This window comes from Dermochelys coriacea, chromosome 6 (genome assembly GCF_009764565.3).
Source record: "Dermochelys coriacea isolate rDerCor1 chromosome 6, rDerCor1.pri.v4, whole genome shotgun sequence".
NCBI classification, from domain to species: domain Eukaryota; kingdom Metazoa; phylum Chordata; order Testudines; family Dermochelyidae; genus Dermochelys; species Dermochelys coriacea.
In genome coordinates, this window is record NC_050073.1 from 105,474,233 (window position 1) to 105,496,227 (window position 21,995).

Consider the following 21,995-nt stretch of genomic DNA (forward strand, 5'->3'; position numbering starts at 1 on the left):
GATAAATTCATGGCGGATAGGTCCATCAATGGCTATTAGCCAGGATCATCAGGATGGTGTCCCTAATCTCTGTTTGCCAGAAGCTGGGAATGGGCAACAGGATGGATCACTTGATGATTACCTGTTCTTTTCATTCCCTCTGGGGCACCTGGCACTGGCTACTGTCGGAAAACAGGATACTGGGCTAGATGGACCATTGGTCTGACCCAGTATGGCCATTTTATGTTCTTCTGTTTTCCTGAGAGGGAGAAATCACATTTTGACCATCACTATTCACAGTTAATAAAGGTAAAAATCCTTGATTAGGCTTGTACAATTCAAGGGTGACATATTTGTTAGATCTAATATTGATGACTTGATATCTGTGAGTCAGAAAATTCCATTAGATAATATTCTCTCTCTCTCTTTGCTATTTCTAGGTGCTGATACTGCTTTCAAAATGGTGGCAGGGAGGTAAGTAACAGCTCTTTGATAGCAGGAATAGAGTGAATTTTTTCACTTGCTCCAGGCAGCTGCTTGTGAAAGAATGATGGAAGGAATGCAAATGAAGACACCCTTTACCATATTTGGAAATGTTTGATTAATCACATGGACCATGGGTGAAGCACTGTTAATAAATCATGTAGGGTTACTAAATATAAAAAGGGATGGCTACTGAATAACTCAGCACATGTGTAGCAGTTACATTGCTACTTCCCTAGGTAATATTTTACTTTTCTCTTTGCATTCATGCTGTACTCACATGATATTATATTGTGGAGTAAAAGTTCTCTTCTCGTTGGAAAATAATGGCCCGTCTGACAAAAAATGTAAATTTGATATAAATCTTTTGAATAATCTTCAGTTCCCATCCACTCCCCACTTTCTGTAGCCTATGATGCTATAATTCTACAAGGGGACATTGATAAGTATATTTATCCGAACTATGTTCTTTGAAGTGAATTTGGTGCTTGTGAAAAGGATGAGAGCCATAGCAGTGGGAACTAAAGCTCTCAGCTTACCAGTGAAACAGATATGCCAGAAGGAGGGGCAGTGCAATTATCCCCTCAGGTGGGTCTGCCAATGGGTTGCCAACAGTCCCTTATTTTTTTCATTTCTGTACAGCAAGATCAGGAGTTGCTGAGTGCTGCAAAAAGCATCAGGAAATACCCCTGGAAGATGTAGGTGAGTAATGCTTATTATTATTATTATTATTATTTATTGTTAATAATGATAATAATAATACTGGGAGGAGGAGTGGGGTAGGGATGCTAAGAAAATAGTCCCTTATTTTTGAAATACAATGTTGGCAACCCTACGTGACCTGGTACAATCTCTGTTAGAAATGTGTGATTCAGGCCTTGATACAACAAAGCGCATAAACACATGTGCAGTCCTGTTGGCACAGCACATGCTTAAGTACTTTGCAGGATCAGGATTTTGGTTTCCATGATCATTCAGAGGAAATCCAGCCCGCTCCTCCACAGATATGGATGCCACCTGGGCCTCAGAACTGGTGCAGTTCTACTGTGCAAAACAGGAGGCTGTATTTGGGGATGTATCACATGAGCTGACCCTTCTCCCTCTTTGGTTTCCCCTTTCCCCTCCTGTAGGTCTGAGGTCAGTCTTCCACGTATAGCACAGAACAGTTACCATCCATTCACAGGCTGTTACTTTTCCTTACTAACCTTATTGAACCGTTTACATTGACAGTGTTTAGTGTTGGCTTCTCTTATCTCATTGAACTTTGCTAGCTATGGCTAAATTTTCAGAGATTAGCTCCCCTGGCCCCACAGTGTCTGAGCATGGAAAAATTACTGGCACCAGCATGCATCTTTATTAAAGCCACTCTTCCATCTCCTCCCAAATTAAAATAATTGGAAAACAAACCAACCCAACCCCCTGAAAAAATTCAAAGTGTCAAAATTGATAAACAATTAACTGATGGTAAAATTCAGTTTGCATTTTCTAGTTCAGAAGGGGCACTGGACCAAAGCTCCACTGTTTTTCCTGATTAAGCAGCTGATATCAGTGTTGTTACCTTTGATACAGTCTATTTGATCAGCCAAAATAGTCCAGGTTTGATTTGGGTTATGTTTGTTGGTTTGGAGGACTAGATGACTTGGGATCAGAAATGAGATACAAAACTAATCACCTCTAAGTCATAAACATCATTGTTGTCCAGATAGGAAATGACTGGCAGTTTCTGTTACCTGCTGGCTCAGGGGCCTATCTGAAAAGAGCTGATGGTCTCAGTCCAGTTCCTACTGGACAGGTGTGCCTGTCACAGTAGAACTTACCAGCATTGCACCCAAGCTGACCCTTTCTGCAGAACGGCAAAGGAATGGAGGATGGGCAACCAACTCCCTAGAGTCCTAGAGATGGTTCCTCCTAGCCCCGGTCTGAGCAGAGTAGTGAAATGGTAGGAGGAATAGTGGATATGCAGAGGGTGGCCTCTGTTGCTGCTCCTGTTTCCTCATTAATTGCAGAACCCAACCCTGTGGTGACCTTTCTGGTTACTTGACAGCCAATCATACCAAATCTCTGATAGGTTTTTGAGATCGTGTTACAATATGCTTTTGCAGTAAAAAGACACTAAACCCCACTGAAACCTCCACTTACTGCTCATTTAAAATTCCTGTGGTATCACTTGGGTTGCTTCCCATAGGGCATTCCTTTGATGGACATGCACATGCAGAAGCTGCTCTGGTTAGGTTGCCTGTGGTTAAACATTGTATAATGGATCTCTTAGCTTGCTAGCCTAAATTCAGGCATAAATTTTACATATGGAAATGTCAATGCACCAGTCTCTCTAGACCAGTCATACGGGATTTTATTTGGGAAGCAGAGAACAGACAAAACAGGCATCTTTGGTGGAGATGTTGTGGAGTGTACTAAGCTGAGGGCCAACAGGGAGTGAGATCACAGCACAGTTTGCTTTGTGGTCCTAACCTAGGTGAAAAGGTGTTCTAATTGGAATGCCTTAAGCTTCAATGCATGTGAATTGCTATGCCCTGTGCTTATATATGATAGGACATTTTACAAGCACTAGTTACAAGCTGGTTGCAACCCTTGTGCTAAGGAGCCAAATTTATCTCTAATGTAACTCAACTGACTTTTGATGAATTATACTTGGGATGAGGTTGACCAAGTTCCTTAGCTCAGATCCACCGAAACCAATGCAAATTGAATCTGTTTCTCCCCAACGTGGTCTGGAATCTACAAGTGTTCTAGCTGCATCCACTGATCCTCTAAACCCCATCCCATGATCTGTAGATTCATAGATTATAAATCCAGACAAGACCACTGTAATCATCTAGTTTGACCTGCATAATACAGGCCATAGAACTTCTCTGAATTAATCCCTGTTTGAGCTAGAGCATAATTTTTAGAAAAGCATCCAATCTTGATTTTAAAGTTACCAGTGATGGAGAATCTACCACACCCCTTGGTAAACTGTTCTGATAGTTAATTACCCTCACCATTAAAAATTGTGTTTATTTCCTGTCTGAATTATGTTTAGCTTCAGCTTCCAGGCATTGGATCTTGTTATGCCTTGCTTTGTCTGCTAGACTGCTAGACTGCTAGCACTATAGGTGCTTATGGTCTGGGATCGAGTCACCCCTTAGATTTCGCTTTGCTAAATATATAAGCTAAATATATTGAGCTCCTTGAGTCTATCACTATAAGACAGGTTTTCCTATTCTTTAATTATCTTAGTTCTTCTCTGAACCCTCTCCAGTTTATCAACTTGCCTTCTTGCATTGTGGACACCAGAACTGGATGCAGTGATGTAGTGCTGTGTGTGTGCATGCGTGTGTATGACCAACATTCAACAAGTCGTCCTGCAGATTTGGCTCCCTGCTCCCCAACAGGATGGGCAGGTTTGTGAATGGGAGGTGGCAGCTCAGGAACTGCTTCCATGGAGCTCAGGAACTGCGGAGCTCAGGAACTGCTTCCATGGAGAGTCCTCCGTCCCATTCCTTCTCCCCTAGAGCTCCCACGTGAGAGGTCACCTCCTGGAGCTCCAGAGTGCTCCCCCTTTCCGAAGCTGAGCTCTCTGGTGTTTATGAGCACCACTCAGCCATGGCCAATGCCTTCATATATAACTGTATCCGCCTCTGTTTTTAAGAGTTGGCAAGGATGAGTTAAGCACTGTGCAAGGCTGAAGACCCAAGGCTGTAAGGAGGAAGGTCAGGATGAATGGCAAGGGAAGAGGGGGTGACATGCTTTGCCCTGGATTGGGAAGGGAGTCTACTTTGACATAGTGCTTGTGGGGGACTCTCCCAAAATCTCCACTCCTATGTGTGTGTGTGTGGATGTACCTGGGAGAGTTATGGAAGAGACCATTTCCTGCGGTTAATTCATACAACAGGGATGATGTGGCAGCTCCATGTTCAACATCATCATTGTTTCATAAGGCCGGTCACCTAGCGATTTGCAGGGTAAAAGGCACTGGAATAGAGGTTTCAGGTCAATGTTCTGGTTCACTTCTTCATGGGATTATTTATTCACAATATTCTTGGAACCAATTCAATCTTTGTCTCTTCCTGCACATGCATAGTTCATCAAATTTCCCCAGAGTACATAACCTCTGGAGGAAGGTGGAGTTAGCAGGGTTAGCTTTAATATATTACGAACTATATCATTTCCAAAGGACTGAAGTTGGCTTGTGCACAGAAAGGCTGAATTTTCCTCCTTGCCTCCTCTACAATCCTAACATTTGATCAGGACAGTCAAAGCAGCAGACTTTGTCCAGATGGATTTCATTGCTGGAGCCATTGGAGGTAAATAAAGAAATAAAATGGTGTATGATGAAAGCTGTTTTTCCTATTAATTTAAAGGCAACTCCTAATGCCACAAATGGCAATGCTATAGTTGAGAGTCTTTCAGTGATTTATTGAGAAATCTCTTTTTTTTAAAAACGTATTCTGTTAATTTAAAGAATCAGCAAATTTACAGAGCTGTTAAATGAATATAGTTAAACAAATGGTTAGCTAAGGTTATTGCTCTGTAACGCCCAGTCTAATTCCAAATGTATTAAGCAAAACAACATGAAAACCCACACGTGGCAGCAGGAGACAAGAAGATGGAACAAATTGAATGCAGCTACTGGCAGACACTGCTGATGTGGTACAGCCTCAGTTATCTGATATCCTAGGAGTACAGTTAGGCAGTAAGAGTAGGAAGAACGGAGGTCATTTTCAGTATAATTAATAGTGCGGAGGACTGACTGTTTCAATTAACAAGGAGGTTTGGATTAGTGACATTTGGATAACTTTAAGTTGATCTTTATTTGCAGTTTCAGGGGTTATTACAACACAGACTTGTTGCACAGCAGAAGTTGATCTGGGAGCAAATTGTTTACCAATTTTTTTAAAAGGTACCACTTAGTTTTAGATTTTTTCGGAGCGCTTGTACATATGAAAGCTAGCTTTGTTTTAAACAATGAAATTCGGCAAGTGATCAGCAAAGAGTGTGGTCTAATTACCTGGGAGATTTTGAAAGAGAAAAGTGCTAAACGGCTAAGATTGATCAGAACTGGAGAAAAGCAGTGTCATCTTTGCTAGCGAGGGTCAGACAAATTTGGCATATGGCTGAGACATATGCTACCAACAATTCCAACCAGGCTTCCAGATCCTCTGAACTTTGGCAGCCCTTTGCTGGTCAGTTCAGGAGAGGCTCATTGCCCATGTAGAGTTTTAAGTAGGAGAACATACTTAAGGTCTGTCTCTATGTGATAATTGGGAGGCACAGTGAGCCCTGGGTGGGATCCGGAATGACTGCAGGAGCAGGAGAGATGGATTCAGTCCCTTCATTGTGGTTCCCTTCCCTTCTCTGTACTCAGTCACCTCAGACTGTGTGGTTTGGGGAGCCTGGGCATTGGAGGTATATGGTTGACAATGATGAATTGGGGCAAGGCTGTGAAAGAGATTCTTTAAGCCTTGGTACTGACTGCCACCTTGGGCAGCAGCTGTGCAGTAAGCGTATCTGTGGGAATGGGAATGGAAGGCTCTCAGTACTTGTTGGATCCTGCCCTACGTAGATGCATTGTGGGAGTGGGCCATCGCTCTGGGGTTGTAATCAGAAATACTTTTGGTTATTTTAAATGCACCACATTGCTATGCATACAGAATCCTCCTAGCTGCTACCTAAGGCAAACTCGCTGCTTTTCTATGATGTGCAATGCCTATAGAAAGCAAGCTCCTCTGAGATATTTTGTCCAATACCCTAGAGAGTTTGAATGTAAGTCAGTGGGAATTTTGTCTGTGCAAGGACGTCAGAGACTGGCCCAATGCCCATCATTACCAGTCTGATGTGGGTGATGCCATTGTCTCTTTGAAGGGTGTTTTCCAGATCAGAGATTTCTTGGAGAACAGACATTTGTGGTTGACTTTCTCTGAGCCTTGCAGTTGGTGTATGGCTTGTGTTTGATTCTGACAAATGTTAAAGAGTTGAAGCAGTCTCATCTTGTGTATTTTCACATTTCCAAATATGTTGCAAACCCAGACAATTTGCATCAAACAACTAAATGGTGACACAGTGTTTCTGTTTAGTTAACTGCACTCCTAAGACCTTGATGTGTTTTCGCTTTTTGGAGAAAACACTGCCCGGCTCCTAGTTGGAGAATAGCAAAGAGGCACAGCCCCCTTAAAATCCTGGCTGATGTCTATGTTGAAAATATTCAAGGTGATAAGTTATCTACAAGCACAAACATGCACAGAACTATTGTGCAGCTCCTCACATGTGCACATTCACACACACACACACAACCTACTGCCCAGCTCCTCCCATTGCTGTCGCTTCTAAGTATATCGAACTAGCTCAGAATCAAGGGAAGGTTTGAATGCACAAAAAGAAAAGGAGTACTTGTGGCACCTTAGAGACTAACAAATTTATTTGAGCATAAGCTTTCGTGAGCTACAGCTCACTTCATCGGATGCATCCGACGCATCCGATGAAGTGAGCTGTAGCTCACGAAAGCTTATGCTCAAATAAATTTGTTAGTCTCTAAGGTGCCACAAGTACTGCTTTTCTTTTTGTGAATACAGACTTACATGGCTGCTACTCTGAACCATGTCATTTTGAATGTACAGTGACACAGTGTGAGACATGCCTGAGAGAAATCAGAGGATGCACAATACCTGCGCTTGTGACACCACGTGTTGGCAACGTGAAACCAATGTAAACATGTCCATTGCTCAGAAAGACCTTCAGTAATCAGGACATGGGCTGGAGATGCTAGAAAGCTTATCCCTTCATGTATAACTGGGTCCACCTCTGCTTTCTGGCCTGCATATTGCAGGTGCCCAGGCAGGGTGGAGATGACTGAAAGGGCTCTTTTCTGCCTTTCTGTTCTCTTAGGCAGAAGACAAGGTGTGTCCAGCATTGCTCTGTAGCCTTCAGGGAAGTGTGACCAGTCAGCTGTGGACATGTCCTGGCTCCCCTGCCAACTGCTACCATCAATAGCTGGTGCTATATAAACCAACCACACACTGCCCAGGGTCAGAAAAACTTCCCTTATGGGCAGGTTACTCTATAATTGTCCATTAAGGGACAATACACTGGATCGGATGAACCAGGGGTCTGACCTGGTATAGCAATTCCTATACTCTACTGCTCCTTTGCAAGGAGTTCTTCAGAGCTTATCTTCCTTCCCCAGCACACATGAGCCAGGGTGGTTGCTTCTCTCTGTGCCTTGTGCTAGCAAGGCCAGGATTTCACGTATAGCTATTGCAGTCAGTGGTGTTAATATAATTATAATTTGTCTTCCACTATATTATTTTTTCATTGAAGATCACCTGCACAGTTTGCTTCTTCTCAATCCATATCCTCACAGGACCCCCAGCTATGTTTCATATCAGGAACTACTGGCGCAGCGGAACACAAGCTGCTGTGATAACTGTGTACCAAAAAAAAAACCCCAAACAAAAAAACCATCCAATTTGGGCACAAAGACAGGGACTCTGAAGTTCTGTTCCTGGCTTGGTCACTGGGTGACATTAGGCAAGTCACTTCACTGCTCTGTGACTCAGTTTCCCCATATGTAAAATGAGCATAGTGACACTGGTCTCCTTTGTAAAGCGCTTTAAGATCAACTGATGAAAAGCTCTATAAAAGAGCTAGGTATTATTAAAACCCAGATGGGTGCTTAACTTGATTTCACTCTTTATCTTCTATCCAATTTACAGCAGCCAGGCACCACCTTACTGAACAGTCTTTTTATAAGTTCTGCCTCCCTTATGTGTTCTATACAGAGATGCTCTTGTTTGGTTCTGCTGTGTAAACCAGGGGTCTCAAACTCAAATGACCACGAGGGCCACATGAGGACAAGTACATTGGCCCGAGGGCCGCACCACTGACCATGCCCTCCCCGCCACTGCTGCCTCGGCCCCGCCCCCACTCCACCCTTTCCATGAGGCCCTGCCCCTGCCCTGCCTCTTCCCTTCCCTGCCCCCATTCCAACCCCTTCCCTGAAATCCCCACCCCAACTCCGCCCCCTCCATGCCCCCAGGGGGTGCAGGGTGCGGCAGGGGGTTGGGGTGCAGGAAGGGTGTGGGATGCGGCAGGGGGCTCAGGGAGGGAGTTGGGGTGCAGGAGGGGTGCGGCAGGGGGCTTAGGGCGGGGGGCAGGGTGTAGCAGGGGGCTCAGGCAGGGGATTCGGCTGCAGGAGGGATTCGGGGGGCGGGTCCGGCCCAAGAACGGGGAACTGTGGCCAATGGGAGCTTTGGGGGAGGTACCTGGAGGAGCGGCCAGGGCAACACGCAGACCCCTGTGCCCCCCCTCCCCAGGTCCCAGCCGCTTCCTGGAGCGGCGCGGGGGCAAGGCAGGCAGGCGGCCGGGCTGGAGCCACTCTAGGTAAGCGCTGGGGAGGCGGGGGCACCGCAGGGAGCTGGCGGGCTGCAGAAAATAACCCCACTGACTGCGTGTTTGAGACCCTGGATGTAAACAGTACAGGCAGCTCATGCTATCACTGTCCAAGGCTATTTATAGAAAGTGACAGTAGTTCACAGCATTGCAGCTTTCCACAACCTTTGATAAACGTGACTGGACACCTCCAATGTGTAAAAGCTTCATGCCTTGGGTGCATAATCCCTTCTCAGGAGAATAAAAAGCACACCTGGAATTCGGTAGACTTCGGGGCTTGTGGTGCAGAGAGGAGCTAAAGTGAAACTGTGGGAAAAGTACCAAGGAGGGGTATCCGTGTTGCTAACTCCTCTTCCCCAGTCAGGGGATTCTGGCCAGGGAAGCAGTCAGTCTGGCATTGAGGAAAAGCTCCCGGCCTTGCTCAGATTTCGACCTTGCCCGGGGATGTGGACAGGTCCGGTGCAACCACTAGGCAAACCAGGCGGTCACCTAGGGTGCCAACTGGTTGGGGGTGCCAAAAAGCGGTGCACTGGCTTGGCAGGGAGGAGCCACCTTCTGGAGGCACCGGAGAGCCAGAGTGTCGGCTTGCGGGAGCGGCGAGCCCCAGCCATTGAGGAGCTGGCGTGGCGCGGGGGGGGGCAGCAGCCCTGCAAAGGTGGTGGTGCCGATAGCGGGGAGCACCTGTGCCCCCCGCCCCTCCCGCCTCCAGGGGGCTCCTGCAGGCTGCAGCAGATGCATGTGGGCTGTGGCTCCTCGCCACGTTCGGGCTCCGCGGCTCCCGGGCACGTGAGCCGGCGCCGCCACTGAGGCGCGGGGCCCTGAGCCTGCTCCGGGAGGGACGGTGGTGGCTCACGCTCCCGGGAGCCACAGAGCCCAACCGTGGCGAGTGGGGAGCTGGGGGGGGGGGCCACAACCCGGGCAGGCCCGTCCCCCGGCTCCCTCCTCACCGCACTCCAGTTTTGCGGCTCCTGGGCGTGTGAGCCATCACTGCCCCTCCCGCTGCCTCAGCACTCTGCGCGGGAGGGGCTGTGCGTGCGGCAGCCGGGCAGCGTGTTTTGCCTCCACGTGGAGCCAGCATCTGACTGGCACGGGCAGGGTCAGGAGTTCCGGCGGGGGAGCAGTCAGGGAGCAGGCGGAGGGTTGGATGGGTCAGGAGTTCTGGGGGGGGGGGATTGGAGCAGTCAGGGGACAGGGAGTCGGGGGGGTTAGATGGGTCGGGAATTCTGGGGTCCTGTCAGGGGGCGGGGAGTGGTTGGATGGGGTGTGGATAAGGGTTGGAGTGGTCAGGGGACAGGTAGGGGGTAGGATCCTAGGGAGGCAGTTAGGGTGGGGGGGAGTCTCAGGAGGGGGCAGTCGGGACAAGGAACAGAGGCTTAGGTGGGGGTGGGGTTCTGGGGGACAGTTAGGGGCAGGGGTCCCAGGAGGGGGCAGTCAGGGGACAAGGAGCGGCGGGGGGGGGGGTGTTGGGTGTCCTGAGGGAGGCAGTCAGGGGGTGGGAAGTGGGAGGGAGTGGATGGGGGCAGGGCTAGGGTGGGGCTCTCTCCCCCATCCTTTTTTTTTGATTGTTGAAATATGGTAACCCTAGGCGAGGGGGGAGCCTGGGGGCGCATGGGAGCTGGCGCCCGCATGCATCCGCTGCAGCCTGCAGGAGCCCCCGGGGGGTGGGAGGGGATGCCAGGCTGCAGCCTGGTCAGGAGGGGCGTGGGGGTGCAGCTGCTCCCCGCTAGTGGCGCCGCCGCCTTGGCCGGGCTGCTGCCCCCTGCGCCCTGCCGGCTCCTCCATGGCTGGGGCTTGCCGCCGCCGCAAGCGGGACACTCTGGCTCCAGAAGGCGGCTCCACCCTGCTGAGCCAGGGCACCGCTTTTTGGCACCCCCAACCACTTGGTGCCCTAGGCAACTGCCTAGTGGTTGCACCGGCCCTGACTGCATTGGTTATATGTCAGGGCACATTTTCAAGCTTTTCTTACCAACCCTGACGGCTAGAAAATACTTTTTTAAAAAACGAAAGCATAGATTCTGATGTAATTACAGAACCCCAAGAGCTCTCAGACTAATAGTGTCTATGTCTTATTCTAGCCCAGGGCAGAAGGAGTCAGGGATCAACACAATATGTACCTAAACTTCAGCTTAATTTACAATGTATTTGCCATTACTGCTGTTACTCAGAGGAGCGAAACAGGAGAGAGTTTATGAATGTTCCATGGCCTTGGAACAGCATGAGGGACTGTTGTGGGCTGGAGGTGGCGCTATGCAGAGCTGTCTCTTGTATATCCCTAGCTCTGTAACATTTGCAGGCCACTTCCTCTCTCAGTCCCTCAAGCTGTTTTCTCCAGAGGGACAGGTGGTAGTAACAGCCTTGTAAGAGGGTCTATGTGTCTGTTTTTTGCATTCTGCATATTTTTATGTGTGACAAGGCTGATTAATCCCTATCAAAATGCTAAATATACCCAATATTAACCCAAATTGAAAAGGAAGGCAGGAATTCACTGGTCCCTGCCTGTGAGCCAAGAATGTATCACAAAGCAGCAGGGAGTTCTTCCTTCTTGAGCGCAGTGGGGGCAGTCAGAAGACTACGTTTTAGCTCTGCCACACACAAAGATCCCTTTCTTAAAAGGTCTTCCAGTAGCCACAAGTGCCACCTTAAACCACTGAGAAGCTTGCAACTCACATAAAGCCAAATCCTGCCCTTGGTTGAGGACATGCTCTTGCATGGAGGGACCACTGGGTGTGAGTGAGGTCTGCACAGAAGGGCACAGTAACTTACTCACTGCCATGACCTTGCTTTCCAGGAAACCCTCCTCCCAGTTTAGTGATCTGCCCTGGGTACATTTGCAAGAGGCCAATGCTGGAGGCTCTGTCAGTGAGCGGGAAAGCCAGGCTGGCTGGGGCATGTTTTCATTCTCTGCACGCTCCATTACCTAGACTGAATAAGCTCCTTTCCCCCCCCCTAAACTCCATCTTTTTCCTATGTATTTTTCTTTACTGCTCTAGATATTCCTTCCCCTTCGCACAATGTACTTTACTGTAGCTTTTACATACAAAAAGGTGTTTTCTGACCTATTTGTTACCGCCTATTGAGCTTTCCCACTGCACAGATTTGATGGAGTGTGTGGATGGACCATGCATAGCAATTAAAATAAAGGGCTTTTTTTTTTTTTTTTTTTGGTAAGTGAGCAAGGATCATGTAAATCTTTTCCAGGATTGTCTACAATGCACTGCAGGATTCGCTGCACTGCAGGATTAGCTGTTGGGAACCTTGGTGACTCAGTCAAACAGACGCTGTTTACTTAACCATGTAGTAGTTATAGTCAGTTACCAAGACGGCCTTGTTATTTCAGGTGAAATGTGTCTTGTGCAAAGACTATAGCACCCAACACTAACTTTGTGAAAGAGCTAAATTACAAACACCTTTTAATTGGTGAACCTCCAGGAAACAGATCTGTGTAATTTCCCTGCTCCCTGAAAGGGCTTATACAATACATTAAGACAACTAAATCTGCTTTCAAAACAATGGGACTGGCCACTATAAATGTCCCCTTGATATGGCTCCATTGTTACTGAGCCAGATTTCCTTTGAGGTCACTTGCAGTTCATGTATTAACCAGAAGTTAGCCAGTAGGTTGGCTGTAATAACTTTGCATTAATGTAGTGTCATTTAACAGAGGAGTGATAACCATTGGCTGAGAAATATGGTGGACATAATGACAGTAATGAAAATCTATTTGCTTTTGTTAAGTAAAGAATCCTACATGAAAACTATGTGTCTTGTCACGGCCCACCCTCCCAAATTGTCACAGCAACTTTGCCTCCTAGAACAATGGAGCTTCCATCTCTAGTGACTATTTTAAGATCTAGAAATGTTCCTGGGTGTCTATATTTGGGACAGATAAATCCCTGTTGAATGTTAAAAGCAATCTTTGCTGTCACACCATGGTAATAAAGGACAGCTTGTGTCCAGACAAGCTCTGTTGACCAGCCTGACTTTGTGCATACCCCATCATTAGTCCTCCTCAGCACTGTCACAGTGAGGTGACACTTTAAGCTTGCCAAAGCTGAAACAACAAGGGCAGTTTAGCCTAAGGTCAGCTCTGCCATGCTGATTTGCAAAGCAGTCATTTGGCTTGTGCTTTATGTTGTACACAGCATTACTGCCCTGACATTGCATCACATCACAGTGCAGGGATTCTAAAATCAGATTGGCTCCTTTTCAAGGGATGTTTCCTGGGTAAGCATTAATCCTTTGTTTTTGTTCATCTTTCTTTGCAGTGTAGTGTATTTGTTCACTGCACGTGTAAAACACACAAATGTGACTATTGCTTTATGGGCTCGATCCTGGAAGGTGTTGGGTGCCCTTAACTCCCATTGAGTAGTCTAGTCTGGGGCTTCATATGTAGCTCTTGAAGAGTAACCAAAATGTGCTCCAACATTGCCCTATGAAGTTATAGAATAAAATCACTGGCTACCTCTGCTTTGATCAAGATGGCGTATTGCTGGCTGGAACCTGTAGCCTGTAAACCTCGGTTAATATCTGAATGGCTTCATGCATTATTACTTACTACTTCTGATACAGTAGCATCTAGAGGCTCCAGCAGGGGGTATTCAGTAACATCCAGAGGCCTAGGTGTTGCCAATGAAGTGGGAGCCACAGTGTGCTACGTATGAAGGCTTGGTCCTTGCCCCAGAAAGCTTACAGTCTAAGATGAGAAAGGACATGCAAAAAGCAGGGGAGTAGGAAACAATCAACTATTTTCTTGACATTTCCTGTTAAAACTCCAGACACAACTAAAGTCCAATGTCAACAGGGCAGCCCACAGCCTGTGACATTAGCGCTGTGCATAGCAACACTTGTGTTACTTTTTCTTTTGTAAACCTGGCTTTCATTATGCTGCTGTTACCTCTGGGATGTTTCCTTTGCCACTCCAAAGTTTTTCTTTTAATTTGTCTCAGCCTCTCTTTTTTGCAACTTGATCTTTGGCTTAGACTTTCTGGTTATCTACAAATTAGAGATATGGTATCAAAAACAACTTGACTTTCTGGAATTGAATTTCACTGAAATTCATTTAATGACTTCCTTTGCATTAGGAAATTGGTCCTGTAATTATGTACATTCTTAACCTTGTTTAATAAAATATCTGTTTCAGGTGGCTTAAGTGCTGTTGTGGGTTATCCACTGGATACAGTAAAGGTATTTGTTTTAACTTTACTTCTAAAACTTAACTTTTTGCTCTTGCCTGTTCCTCTACATTTCTCCCCATTTGGTAAATCAGTGATATAACTGAATGCTTTAAATTTTTCTTTCAAATTCTTTATGCAAATGCATTCTATAATTAATATCTGATAGTATCTGCTGTCTGCTTGAGAACAAGATTCTACAGCAAATAAAATGGTATGGTATTAATGTATTCATTAATATTTTCTGAATATGATGTCCTTTATTTATAGGTGAGAATTCAGACGGAGAGGAGCTATAATGGAATTTGGCACTGCATTCGAGAAACATACAAAGCTGAAAAAGTAAGCACATCTAGTGTAATACATTATATTTATCATAAAAGCGAAAGTAACAACCGGAACAATGATCCAATGAACCCACTTGTTAGAAGGTGATGAACTGCTAAGTGTGTCTTGCTGATTCATATTGCAAGCAGCTCACCAATTCCACTCTAGGTAGAAGGGAGGAGAGATCTCAGAAGTGACCAAAGAAAACCTACGGTCTGGACTGGTCAACCCTGAATGGGGACTGTACAAACAGCCAGCCCTGGGGAGAAGACTTAGGTTGAACTTTATTTTATTGTTAAATTGTTAAGAAAGCTAACTGCAGGCTGAGGGTGACTCTACAGTAAATGGATTGCGTTTCAGAGCAGACTGGATAGGGCATTTGCATAAGTACAGGCTATTTCCTTTCTAATCCATTCTTTCTCTCTCTCTTTCAAACTAGGCATGGGGATTTTACAAAGGCATGTCACTGTCAGTCTCCACAGTGTCGCTTGTTTCTTCTTTTTCATTTGGAGCATACAGAAACTTCCTTTATAACATCTGCAGATTAAGATATGGCACTTCAGATGTGAAGCCATCAAAGGTGGATATTTCTCTTGCTGGATGTGCTACTGGTGCTGTTCGGGTAGGTAAATCACAAAAAAGACCACAAAGAAAGGTCCCGGTTCCATATATGTGAGGCTGGAAAGAGAGTGAATAACTTTTGTTCAGTCCTTATAGGAAGGTCATTGGAACCCACTGTTTATAATAACCCTTTGGAATCTTGCAACAGAATTTAAAAAAAGATGGAAGTAGTTCTACTCTTCCTCTGTTGTGCCCACATGCTGGTTTGGTTTGGCTCAGTATCGTTGGGTGTCTGACATTGTTTTTATTTTAGAGAAGAAGATTAAAATATTTAAAAAACACTTATCATGAGTTACATGTATATGTTTTCTTGCCCCATCTGGTGGACCATTCAGTAGATAATTTTTCATAGCAGATCACATTGTATAGAGCAACTTAATGCCCAGATTAGATTTAGAGCGTGCTCAGTTGAATTTGAGGAGGCTGGGATTGGCTAGCCTTAGGCTGTAAAACTGCTACTGTTGCCTGGAAAAGTCAAGTGTGAGTGATTCATTGGCTCAGGAAGGATAATGATGTTAATCCAAACACTGTGAAAGTTTAAAAGTTATATGTTCTTTTAATTTCCCAGGTGGTGCTAATATCGCCTACCGAAACAGCTAAAGTTCGAATGCAAACTCAGAAGCAATCACATTACTCAGTTACAGCATCTCACCTCCCCAAGCCAAAGTATCAAGGACCTGTGCATTGTCTGAGGATGATAGCAAAAGAGGAAGGTTTTGGGGGTCTATACAAAGGTTGTTCTGCATTACTGTGCAGGGACTGCCACTCATTTGCAACGTATTTCCTAACCTATAATATCCTGTGTGATTGGTTTACTCCAGCTGGAAAAAATAAACCAGGTATGTGGAGAAAACAGTTCAGGATTGCCTACAAAAATAGCTTCATTTATATTGCATTAACAGGGAAGGTATATTTTGAGTATATATTCTTTTTACCTATCTCCTTGGAAATTTGACTCATAAAAGGTCCTTATTATAGGCTGTTGTGCATTGGTTTTCAACCACAAAGCTTAAAATTATTGCATTTACATAGTACCATTCATCCCAGTGGCTTCCATAATGATTTACTTACGAATGCACAAACTATATATAGTGAAATCTGTATGAGGTGACTATTTTAAAGTATCAACAAGTCTTTCAGTATAGTTTTGATCACCCTTATTTAGACCCCCGCAAGCTAAGCAAAGTAGGGTGGGATTCCTTGAATAAGTGACATGTAGTGGTTACCCAAAACAGGTTTCCAAGTCAATAGGAATCACATTGCTTAAGAATAAATTGCTTCAAGTTGCAGTGGGGTGATTTAGGTTGGATATTAGGAAAAACTTTTTCACTAGGAGGGTGGTGAAACACTGGAATGCGTTACCTAGGGAGGTGGTGGAATCTCCTTCCTTAGAAGTTTTAAAGATCAGGCTTGACAAAGCCCTGGCTGGGATGATTTAGTTGGGGATTGGTCCTGCTTTGAGCGGGGGGTTGGACTAGATGACCTCCTGAGGTCCCTTCCAACCCTGATATTCTATGATTCTATGAAATGCAGCTACCTCTGGGATGAAACAAGACACAGATTTAAAAATGCAAAACAATATGACTAAAGTCATTTAGGATAAGAAGCAAAGATTGTCATATTTATTTGAAGATGCAGAGGCTACTTACTATAAGAAGAATGGAACTGAAATTTGACTAAACATGTTGGGGATGACACCGCTACTCTTAGATAATATGCCGTGCAGTTTTTAATGACTGCTAGGGGTTGGAACCATCCAATTTATGGTAGCACAGTCTCCTGCAGTAATACATGGGGAACTGGTTCTGTACTAAGGGGTTAATTGTACGAGGTGCCGAGTGACCTCAGGTCTCATTTGAATAAACCCTTTAACAAAGGATTTAATTCAATCAGAGAGAGTGGCAGGCCCTCAATCCCTTTAAAAATTGGGTTTTTAAAGCGAGGAGGGCCAGCTAGTGTATCATATCCACCACTTCTTGCAGGATATGAGTCTTCCTTAAGCAATTTCCCATCTGGGTGGTGTTGCACTCAACGCTGCTTGGATTGTGAAATCAGACCAACTTCATTAGACTGTAATTATTCCGTGTGTATCAATCTCTTCTGTAGACTTGGAATGCTTCGTTCTCAAGTCATGCACCTCCTCTTCAGATAGCGATGGGGAGGAATTCCAGCAAATGAGACAAAACAAGCATTCTACATCCCACAGCACTGCAAGTGCGACATGCCCAGGCTGAAGTTTGAAAACAAAGGCCTTTGAACTATCCCAGACACAGAAACAAAAAAATTTCTTAAGTTTCCTAATAGGCAAATGACCCCAGGATGACTACAAAATGCCTCCCACTGGGGCTAAGACCATCTGTGAGAAGTTTCAGCAAAGATTATTCTTGGGGAGAAAGTTATATAAGCAATTGGAAACAGGTGGTGGACTCCAGCTGCAGAGGAGCTGAACACCTTGAGTTGGGGGCATTCATCACCCTGTAGTGGCAGGCTCCAGCTCAGCCTTAACTATAGTGTCTCAAAAACAAATGCTACATTAAAATAGGTAAGGTGGCCCGAGCCATGAAAAAAATGAATATGCTGTGAAATCAAAAGGTAGCACATTTAAAATATTGGAAACATTGGAACTATATATAATATACAGGTGCTAGATATCCTGCAGAATTTACTGCTACAGGCAATACAGGATAGCAGGATTGCTATCTAGAGAAAGAAGTTACAAGGCACAGTTTTGTTAAGAACACAACTTTGTCTTTGGGCAGAAAGGAATTCCTTCTTCCCCTTCCTGAATTGCATAAATGGTCAGGTTCATTGTAGATATGTTTCACTTTATTTCAGCATCAGGTCAAGCACTGGAGGTCACACCTGGAGGCAGCATCTGAAACTTGATGGTGTATCAACAGTGCTGTTTGAATGGTTATACAGTGTAAATGGACTTGCATACTGTAGTGATGGGAACAATACAACCCCCTAGAATGGTCTGATATGGCATGACAAATCCAGTGGACTGGCTGAGGTTGTTAGAACTCTAGTTGAAGTCAATGGAAAGTCTGCATGAAGAGACTCTGATTTCACTTATATGGTTGTAATGCTATTGACATCAGTGGAGTTACTTCTGATTTGGACTGTTGTGAGGTCAGTCACGCTGTACACAACTAATTTTTAGTAAAACAGTCTCTTTCTGCAGTTTTTCCTCTTCTCCTAAAACTGTTCACAGTGTTAGATTTGAACGAGTAGCTGGAAAAAGTCTCTCTGGAAATGCTTACTGCTATATCATTACCACGCTCTGGTTAATTACTCCTACTGTTGGTTCTCTTTTTGCAGACATACTGACTGTGCTTATTTCTGGTGGCTCTGCTGGAGTGTTTGGGTGGGCCGTAGCTACTCCTATGGATGTAATTAAATCGCGACTGCAAGTAGATAACTTGGGACAACGCAAGTACAAAGGACTCGTACACTGCATCCGAGTAAGTGTGAAAGAAGAAGGAATAAGAGTTCTTTTCAAAGGACTTGGATTAAACTGCATTCGTGCTTTTCCAGTGAACATGGTGGTGTTTGTAACATATGAAGGTGTAATGAGACTTGCAGACCATCTTATGAAGTAAAAGCATATTACATCACTCGATTTTAAGGTGGCTGCTTCCTTTGAGAAGACTTTTCATATAACAGAACACTCAAACAACAGTCCACCAACGGAGGTCTTGGGTGAAATCAGTAGACTTATGGGGGCGTGAAATACAGAATTGGAGAGAAGTGGCTGATTACTACTACGTTTCGTCCATTTAGTTGTCTTGTCAAGTTGTCTCCTACTTTTGTACAAACTTGATCTAACTTGTGTAGCACCTTTCTTCACCTGGTTACCTGTTTTAGTGGAAATATCCTTACGGGTTTTGATGGACAGGCCTGTATTTTTCTGGATCCTGCCTCAGCTCAGTAGGGTGTAACTTCTGTATTCCCATATGAATTTATTTGGCGGTGCCTCAACCCCCCCTTGCTCCTTCCTGGCAGGGCAGGGTCACCAGGGCAGCTTGGAAGTAAAATTCTAACCATCATAACCCACTTACTTGCCAACTCCCAAGAAATAACACAAACACACACAATATATTCAACACAGTAATTATATTAAACAGGAAGTAAATATAACTGGGTAAAACACTACTCTTGGGGTCACCAGTGCCCACACTGATAATATCTGTCAATTTCCCCAGTCATGTGACCTGACACAGCAAATGCAAAATTAGTGGCTGGTTGGTACGCGCACTTTATAGGGGCCCTTGACCACTATATTGTCTGTAGCAGCAATTAGCAACTTGGCTGACTTGGCTTAGTGCAGCCCACACTTGGGATAAGGTGGTAAGCTCCTCCATAGGTTAATAGGCAGGATTTTTCCCAACAAAGCCCTCTAAACTGGGAGTTGCCTCAAAGAAGGGGCCAAGCTGAGGGATTTTGCATCCAGGTCCCCAGAGACTGGTTCTCAGGGGGAACCCTGCATGCAGGCCTGGGACTCACCAGCTCCCCACACTACCAGTCCTGCCCTTTTTGTGGTTGGCTCCAGACTGCTCCAACATAGCTCCTCCCTCCTTTTCAGGGCTCCCGAGGCAGGCATCTCCCTTCCTATTGGTGCAGCTAGTTATTCTTCCTGGGCTTGCACTTGCCAGTCATTTGACGCTACCGCCCTCCTTGCTCTCAGGCACTGCCCCTCCTGTCAGCAGGCACCCTGCTGTCCTCCCCGGGACAACAGGGGCCCTGGACACTCAGTGTCTCTCCTCTCTGTTGCCTAGCAAAATAAAAACTGGTCTTCACTCCACATGCGTGATTAATAAAACAACACAAACAAACAAGCCCACTTTTGCTGTAAGTCTAACACCATATGCTGTGTATGTACCACAGACACAGGTAAATTGCAAATATACCAAGCAAAGTGTTTTTGATGTGTGAATGCTGGGATCCAGGAATTGACTGTTCTGTTTTGCTTAATGTTGCCTTGACTATGAGCTATTAATTGCAACTTTAATTATCAGAGAACTATTTCTTCTGATAAATTATCCAGGCTGAAGGCCAGTCAGCACAAGGAAGACAACACATTTGCCATGCTCATTACCAAACACTTTTTGCCAGAAACTGCAGCTTTCTGTGTATAAAAGTCTCTTTTGTACCATGAAGTGAATGGCCTTACACTTAAAGCAGTGTTGTGATAGAGGGGCCAGTCTGCGGCATATATTTTTGTCTTGCCTTTTACTTCCTGTTTCTGAGGCAATGTTCTCAGCTATTGCCATGTGGTTTCCAGGGTGCATCACACTAAGAAGTGAGGCAATTTAGCGAGGCTAGTCACAAGGAGTATTTGTCATTTTGAACCATGCTTCATTCTGGAGAGCCATATTTTTGAGTTACTCTTGTTATGCCAAACCTACTGAGACACTGTGGCAATAGCTTTGATAGCTTTTATACCCTTAAGTGCCCCCACATAGTTCATCTGTAGATAGCTGTCCAGCTTTACTGCCCTGTTATGGAGTGCTGGAGACTAACTCTGAGCTCAGGTTCAACTGGCAGTATGCAGTGAGCAGAATCTCTTGGAGGAATCCTTAATTCACAGGAACTATAGAGGATCCAAACTTGGGGGCAACTTCAGACCTTACAGAGTTTGGACAAGCAGTATCTGTGAGTGACTGATCCAGTCTTTGCAAGAACAGGGACAGGGGCTAAAAGAAGTGTGAAATGAAAGTAGATGCCCCTGTTAAGTACCGGGAGCTGAAAGAAGAAATTAAACAAACTTGATCCATATTTTTATTATACTGACGTAAACAAAATACCAGCAAGTCAAGGTAAAGTTTGTCAGTTGATCATTATCTGACAAAAGTTCTCAAGGATTTCATTGAAACTTTTGAAGACTCTGTTCTCCCCTGACCTCTGGGATTTGTTGAGTGACATTTTCCAGTGGAAATTTGAGTTGGTCAGTCTTGTTTGGAAAATATTAATCTGGCAGTTGTTATATGTAAACTTCAGTTTTCAGAAACGTACTTTTTTGTAAGAAATAACTACAGTACTTTATTAAAGCATTATATCAGCAAACATGTTTAATTCATTCTGTTTTCACATTCCTTTCTAGTACTCTCCAGCTGGATTTTAGATACTTAAATACAAAATAAATCTGTACATCCGAGTTAAAAAGTTACAGAATTGCACACTCCGTTCCTTTTTCTCCTACAGTAATGTAAGTTTGTTGAAACAAATTAGGACATATTGCTGCACTGCCTGGGAAATCTGCACAAACAGAAAAAATTTGCATTGGAAGTTCTTTAAAGAAATTAGAAAAATATCCATAAACCCATAATACCCTGCAATATTGAGAGTGTGGATCAAACATGGTTAAAGTTGGATTGTGGGAAGCTAGAAAGGTCACCATTAAAAAGTCCAGATTAATCAAACAGTTAACTTCTCATATACAGAGGCATCGTATTTCACCTTTCTAGTACAGGGAAATATTTTAACCTCTTTAAATATGGCAGGATGGAAGTCAAGTTAGTTTGCCTACAGGCTGGGAAGGAAGATAGATGGAGATTATTTAATTTTTAAATACTTGGAGGTGCTCAGATACTATGGTGATGTGATGGACTATATAACTGGGTAACTGTTAGTAAAGTTGACTTCAGTGTACTAAACCCAGTGAGATTTTATCTGTGACATCAGGCCACCATATTTTAGGAGAAAAAACTAACCTCTTTGTTTTGTAGCCTGTTTTGCTAACTCTTATAACCCTAGGTCAAAAGCACTTAGGTTAACTATTTAGGCTTGATGCTAACTGATTACACCTCATACTTTTTGCAAAGCCTGTTACAAATACTTATACACTTTATTTCCCCTACTTGTATTACAGCTTTATTTATTTTTATTATCAACATCTTTAAGCTTCTTAGCTTTTCCTAACATATAGATTATAGTTTGATTTTAGACATCAACCTCCCAAAATCAGGTCGGGGTGAGAGAGGTCAATAGTTTTCAGCACATAAATAATGAAGTTTAAACAAGTGGTAG

At 44.5% G+C, this 21,995-nt stretch overlaps 1 protein-coding gene across 2 annotated transcripts; it reads left to right on the top strand.

Annotated features, from left to right (window-relative positions):
* Positions 1 to 1,141: 1,141 nt before the first annotated feature.
* SLC25A47 (solute carrier family 25 member 47) lies at positions 1,142 to 21,130 on the top strand. 2 transcript variants are annotated; one of them, XM_038408072.2, is made up of 7 exons: positions 1,142 to 1,160; positions 4,637 to 4,766; positions 13,988 to 14,031; positions 14,289 to 14,360; positions 14,785 to 14,967; positions 15,535 to 15,805; positions 18,288 to 21,092. In XM_038408072.2, the coding sequence occupies exons 2-7, from the start codon at positions 4,739 to 4,741 to the stop codon at positions 18,566 to 18,568; spliced, it is 879 nt and encodes a 292-aa protein (XP_038264000.1). In that variant the 5' UTR covers positions 1,142 to 1,160; positions 4,637 to 4,738; the 3' UTR covers positions 18,569 to 21,092. The 2 variants fall into 2 exon arrangements, with proteins under 2 accessions (XP_038264000.1, XP_038264001.1); XM_038408073.1 differs by lacking the exons at positions 1,142 to 1,160; positions 4,637 to 4,766 and adding an exon at positions 8,716 to 8,838 and having other exon boundaries at positions 18,288 to 21,130.
* Positions 21,131 to 21,995: the final 865 nt, after the last annotated feature.